Consider the following 6775-nt stretch of genomic DNA (forward strand, 5'->3'; position numbering starts at 1 on the left):
AGCCTACATGGTCATTTATCGTACTCTCAGCATCGCAATAAGAAGGTTAGTACTTATTTTTTGATCATTATTGTATTTATATGTTTATGATTCTTGTTCTGGGTGGCACATCTTGCAGTTATGGTGTGCCGAAATCTTTTAAAGTTGTTTTTTTACAGGTTTTGATTTTTGGATTATATGAAAAATAAGTCGTTATGCTGCCGAAATTTAGTTAGGAAACCATAATTTTAATAAGTTCATTAACACACTTTTGTCTGCTATAGACAATTGGGCGAACATGCATCGTCGCGGGGACTCTTGGGTTAATACCCATGCGGAACAGACTTTCGTAAGTATTCTTACTTTTCTTATTAAATTTTTTTATATTTAAATAGTGGTTTTATATCACGTAAAAATAATTATAATGTCTTATTATGTAGAACACTCTGGAGGAGGAGAGACATAGAACACAGACTACTTCAAGTGTGACTAGACCCTCCCTTGACGAGCATGGGGTTTTGGAGCAAGTTCTTGACATGCGTAGAGGACATAAGAAAGGAGTGGGTCTGATGCTCTCCCAAAAGCATTACTCCGGGGCTTCTCCTTCATCTGCTGGTTCATTCTCAGACGCAACATCATCGGCTTAACCTGACGCGCGTATGGATCGTTATTTAAAGAAATCGTACCGGGAACAAATGAAGAATTATGACCATCAGGTGAAGATGTTAGAGTTGGTGTCTAGATTGCAGCCCAACATCCAATTACCTACGATTACTCGTCCAGAACCAGTTAACCTAGACGCGCCTCTGCCTCCTTCAGATGATGATAGTTCTGATGATGATTCAGCTGTTGGCGATGCTGCAAACCTAGAGGAATAGTTCTGTTATATGTTCTGTATGATTTTTCACTTTATTTAGACTTTTATATTTTGTTGAACATTATATATGCACTTCATGTAGTATTCATAATATATTTTATAAATTTATTTAGATTTATTGTTTTTAATATTAATTTATATTTTATTTTTAATGTATCTTAATAAATTATATTTAGTATGTAAATAATAATGTTTAATTAAAATTATTAAAAATTAATTAATTGTCATTTTTTAAAAAATTGTAAAAAAAAATTATTTCAGTTTTTGCGACGACATTTTTATACTTGTCGTCGCAAAAAAATTTAAATTATTTGCGACGACTTTTTGAAATTATCGTCGCAAAAAATATTATATCACGACAAATTAACCAACGGCGTATTTGCGACGACGGTCGTCGCAAAAGAAAAATGTCGTCGTAAATGTATTTGCGACGACACTATGTCGTCGCAAATAAAGTATTTGTGACTATTTTTTTGCAGCGACATATCTGCGATGACATGTCGTCGCAAAAACTAGTATTTGCGACGACATTGGGGTTTTTGCGACGACTTTTTGTCGTCGCAAAAACCCCTTTTTCTTGTAGTGCTTGCATAATTAAGCATAGGATGCTGCTTACTTTAGGGTTGCTCATAAGCATGCGAGATTGCACGCTAATGACAATCGACACTTAGAGTTGCTCGTAAGCATATGAGATTATGCGCTAATGAGAATCGACACTTAGGGTTGCTCGTAAGCATGCGAGATTACGCGCTAATGAGAATCGACTGTTGCTTGCTAGCAACTAGCTAGCTCATGGAAAAACAACCTCTCTAATTAAGCCATCTCCTCTTCCATGTTGCATAGTCCCCTCATGAGAACAACATTAAGCCTCACATGTTAAGGAGCCGTCAATAAAAGACCATTGTGAGGACAATTCCCCCACAACGAAAAACCTCAACAGTCAATAGCGCATACGAGGTTGCTCGCTGGCTAACGCGCAATTCTCTTCAGCATTCAGGGTTTACAAGCACCATTCAGGGTTTACAAGCACCCTAGCAAGCAAGCTACCCCGCATAATTAAGCATAGGATGCTGCTTACTTTAGGGTTGCTCATAAGCATGCGAGATTGCGCGCTAATGAGAATCGACACTTAGGGTTGCTCGTAAGCATGCGAGATTACGCGCTAATGAGAATCGACTGTTGCTTACTAGCAACTAGCTAGCTCATGGAAAAACAACCTCCAATGTTCAGCTAGTTATATGCAACAATAAGGAGAACTTTAGCCATGACAATACATGACTTTTAAATATCAAGGCATGACATCGATCCACAATCTCAGGATGATGAGCATATAGTGAGCTATGGATATTAATTGATCTGAAATGGAGGACATGGGATGAACAGCAAACGAAAATTTTCAACAGTGGCGGAGTCAGGAATTTTGTTCAGTGGGACGCGTGATTAAACCGAAATTTTTGTACTAAAACTTTAATGTAGTAATTTTTTACCTTTATTTATGTATTTTCTTCTTTTTAAGCTAAATGAATTAAGCTTCTAATAAAGTTAGTTTTTTCTTTAGAATTAATAGAGTAAAATTTTAAAGTCTAAAAACTTGTAAATTTATATTGTAGTATAGTTGATTTTCTTTAAAAAAAAAAAATTATGAAGAAATGACAAATAAAAAATTTTGAGTGGGGGCAAATAAAGAGAAAAACGTCACACATTTAAGTATTGGGGCAAAATTATAAAGGAAATCTTTGGACCCAGTGGGGGCAGCCTAACGTAGCTCCACCAGTGAACATAAAGACTCCTATAAATAAGAGAACGATAGTACTAAGTGAGGATTCGGGGTTTATTTTTCTTTTACAAGACTTTACTTTCTCTTATTCATATATATATATATATATATATATATATGTTGAGAGACTTTGTAAGGGTGAGTTCAAGAGTGTAATATTAAAAATTCAATGAAAAGTTCACCAACCAACCATTGTAGACGTACAAGCTGCATTGAGCCGAACTATACTCTAAATACTCATGTTTCTCCTTTTACATTAATCTCATTGATGGTTTTATGTGAAATAATTAATGGGTATGAGATATTGGCCTTAATTGATCGGATTGTTTGGAGTTTGTAGGCTTTGAGTGTTATAAGGTAATAGGACACGTTGGGAAAAAAAAAAAAAAAAAAAAGGGATGAAAAGTCTTTTTGTTTAGACTCCATATGAAAGGGAAAATAGTGGGGACTATAGGAAGTAGTGAATGGGATTTTTATTGCATACAACGGAAGCATGCTTGCCTATATTTATAGGCTTGACAAGTCGGCGGAATAAGAGTAATCGACTCTAACCTTGTGGTTGATGTCAAATTGTTTAGAAAATTCTGATTCTACAAAATATTAACCTTACGTTTTTTTCCTTGTTTCCCAAAGTATTTCTACAATAATTCTAGAATGTGCATCATTATTTTATCACTCATTTATACATGTTTATGTTTATTTGATATGTTCAATCAAGTTTCGCTTTAGAATCTTCCAAGACTGACAGATTTTGACGCCAATAAATTAATATAAAATCACGTAACAATATATATGTATATAATATATATATATATGCGCAAATTTAATCTTAAATCCCATGAAACAGGTATCCGTAACAATATATATGTATATAATATATATATATATATGCGCAAATTTAATCTTAAATCCCATGAAACAGGTATAACTGCCAGAAACAAATCAACAGCAAAAAACAAAAATAATAATAAGAGAAAAAGTTGATATATAAGATTCAATCATGAGGATCAAAATCATAGAACAGATCAAACATTTGCATTATTAGTAGTGAAAAACGTCCATATTTTTCTAGAGCATAACTGAGTTGCAAACAAGAGAAAACATATATATTACATATATATTTTCCCTAAACTATTTCCATGATGATGGCAGTGCCTTGTAAATGCCACTACAGAATGACACTTTGAAGGTTATTTATGATCTCTTTACGTATCATTAACTCGGCACCTTAGACAGTCTCTGCCAATCCAGCTTGCCTTCTTAACTGCAACAAATATAATAAAAATCCAAATAAGAATTCAAATATCAATTAATCACGAGATAATTAGTTAAATTATATTAATTACAGGGCGTGCAAATGGAAAATACCTTGAAATAAGTCTCAAGCTGGGTCCTTAAAGTCTCATGCTCTTGTTTCACTTTCTGAAAAGCCCTTGCGCATCTGGAAATTAATTCATGCATCACTTATTAATATATATATACTAGAACAGAAACAAGAAGAGTACTTATTAATAACATCATACATATGGTTTTTCTGGGTCCCTTCAGTAGGTTCCTCTCTAATGTAACACGTAGTTATGAAAACGTAACATGACAATTATTAAAGATAACATCAATATTAAAGAGAAATAATATCAAAGAATTTATTCATCTAAAAATTATGTTACTTTTCTAAAACACCAATGTTATATTTAATAATTATGATGTTGCGTTTTTATAATTATGAATTACTGAAGATAAAGTCTCATATACGTATTCAGAGGTGGAGCCACCTGCCCCAGGGCCCAAGGGGCTCCTTTGAAATTTGGCCCAAAAAGAAGATGCTTTATAATTTTGATTGCAATTTTACACAATTTTTCTAAAAAGTTTCTATTCTCCTTCAAATTTTAACTGTTAAGTTTACCCATATTTTATTATTTATTAACAAATTTTCACTTATACCTTAAAAATTGACTTTTAAATATACTTATAAATGAAATTTAAAACCTCAAATAAAAAATCAACTACACTACTATATAAATGCATAATTTTGTAGATATTGGGCTTTAAAAAGTTAATTGGACTCAATTATAAATGTGATTCATTTGAAAAAAGAAAGAAAAATAATAAATATATAGAAGTAGATAATAAAAGAGAAAAAGAGTTAAAAAAAAAAAGTCAAAATAGAAGTTTCAGTTTAAAATTTTGGCATTAATCCCGCCTCCTGAAAATTTTTTTGGCTCCGCCACTGTATGTATTATATTATATATATGTATGTATGTACTATATAACACATTATATAATAAATAGATATATGTCCAATTTACCCCTCAGCATTTCCTGCCAAACAAAATTCCTTGAATTGATTGCATTCATTCTTGACCTTTATAGCTCCAATACTGCAAGAAATTTATTACCCTCTATGAGCACACTGTAGCAACCATTTTCTCATTCTAGTAATTAAAAAAAAAGTGAGCACAAATTAAAGAATATGCGCAAGATCAAATATATATATATATATATATATATATATAAAGTACCTGGAGGTACTACCCCTAAACTGGTGCATGTAATTATCCAGCTTAGCGAAATCAACGGGTCTACTCTTCCTGCATATGTAGATAAAAAATGAACAGATTGAAAAATATGCTTGACAATATATAAATATTAATATACTTGATTTGTATATATTTATATATATATATATGATAGATGACCATGACACATGTATATCCTTTAATTTATACTCACAGTGCCTGTTCTATGTTGTGGAAAAGTCTGGCCGAGTCTTTATAAAACAATGTTACAATTTCCTCCACAAAATTAGGATTAACATCGTCCTGCAAATCCTCCAATTGAAGGAATTGTTGCTCATCCAGGTAACCCTGCAGCCAGATTCAGTATCTCTCAAATTAATCGTTAAAATCATAAAAGAAATAATTAATCAAAAAATTTTAGAAACCATATATACGTTTGTTTTTTTTTTTTTTTTTTTTCATTTTCTTTTGGGGTTAAAGACGTCTTTTAACTATTACGCTAAGATTTAACCATATATGTGGACTTTTGTTATTAATACTCCCATTATAATTAAAGGGCCCTAATTGTATTAAACTCCTTAGAGATTGTAAAAGGAAAATAGATTTTACCTCAAATTGCAAAGCTATTTAGCCTTGAGAACAATTAAATAGTTTTGTTGGGAATAATATGAACCAAGATAGCCATATATAAGCATGGAATAAGGAGCTTCCATGCACGAATAAATGTCGTTTTTAGTCTTGTATTACACTCAAAAGGGAAAGGCTAAATTAGGCGATGAAGTGAAAAAGTGGATACAAGGATATGAAGCATGAGAGAATAATCGGTTTTATGATCAGTTCCATATATTTCATATATAATAAAAACTAAGGCCATATTTGGTTGCCTTTACCAATATTCCTAGCTAAGGCTATCATGATACTTTTTAGCTTTTGGTTCATACAAAATTTTATTCCGTGTCCTTGTCCCAAAAGAAACAACAATAAAAAGTTATTCCCCCACTAACTACGTTTTTGCCTTGCGACAAAAATTTCTTTAATGAGTGCGCAGAACAATGATCAATGCCTATGACACCAATCACATGTTTTGAGATCATAGTTACCACCAATAATTGTGACTTGGCGTTTTTTACTTGCACGGCCAATATATGCAAACGACAACAAACCCATGCCCACGAAGTTAGGTTTTCAACTTCAAATCACTTGGCTATTAGATGTGAAATTAATTACCCGTAACGTAACGTCTACAAACGTGACACGTTCATCAGTATCCTTTACCCTTTTTTTATGAGATAAAAAATACATTCACTTTATTCTGAACCCTCAAATCTATATTAAATTCAGCCAATTGTACATATATTTTGGTTTTCGCATAATTTTGATTAAATTTAACGTGATTTTAAAGCAACAATAATAACCTACCACAAGCAATTTCAAAGATGGTAAGGAAGGATTAGGAACCTGTTCAATCAGGGAACTCCTCATTAGAGCAACCTGGCGTTGCAACTGATTTCTGTCCATCTTTAGTTGAACTGACCCAAAAAAAAAAAGAAAAAAAAAATCTGAGAAAATAGAAGATAATGACAGCGAATAGTTTTAACTGTCCTGAAAAGGAGCAAAGAAACTCAT

General features: G+C 32.4%; 1 protein-coding gene across 1 annotated transcript; it reads right to left on the reverse strand.

The window, feature by feature from the left end:
• Nucleotides 1-3601: 3601 nt before the first annotated feature.
• On the reverse strand, nucleotides 3602-6775 carry LOC21389339 (histidine-containing phosphotransfer protein 4). The gene is made up of 6 exons (XM_024164993.1): nucleotides 6608-6775; nucleotides 5364-5497; nucleotides 5153-5221; nucleotides 4940-5011; nucleotides 4002-4074; nucleotides 3602-3897 (listed from the first exon to the last, which is right to left on the reverse strand). Exons 1-6 carry the CDS (start codon nucleotides 6665-6667, stop codon nucleotides 3862-3864), a joined length of 444 nt encoding a protein of 147 aa, XP_024020761.1. The 5' UTR covers nucleotides 6668-6775; the 3' UTR covers nucleotides 3602-3861.

Source organism: Morus notabilis, unplaced genomic scaffold (assembly GCF_000414095.1).
Source record: "Morus notabilis unplaced genomic scaffold, ASM41409v2 Scaffold59, whole genome shotgun sequence".
In the NCBI taxonomy this organism is placed as follows: domain Eukaryota; kingdom Viridiplantae; phylum Streptophyta; class Magnoliopsida; order Rosales; family Moraceae; genus Morus; species Morus notabilis.

Excerpts from the sequence above, each read along its gene's own strand:
- LOC21389339 (XM_024164993.1), bottom strand. The coding sequence starts at position 6,667 with ATGGACAGAAATCAGTTGCAACGCCAGGTTGCTCTAATGAGGAGTTCC. Across the intron at positions 4,075-4,939 it reads TTGGCAGGAAATGCTGAGGG|ATGCGCAAGGGCTTTTCAGA; the intron begins GTAAATTGGACA and ends ATTAATTTCCAG. Across the intron at positions 3,898-4,001 it reads AGCTTGAGACTTATTTCAAG|TTAAGAAGGCAAGCTGGATT; the intron begins GTATTTTCCATT and ends TATTTGTTGCAG.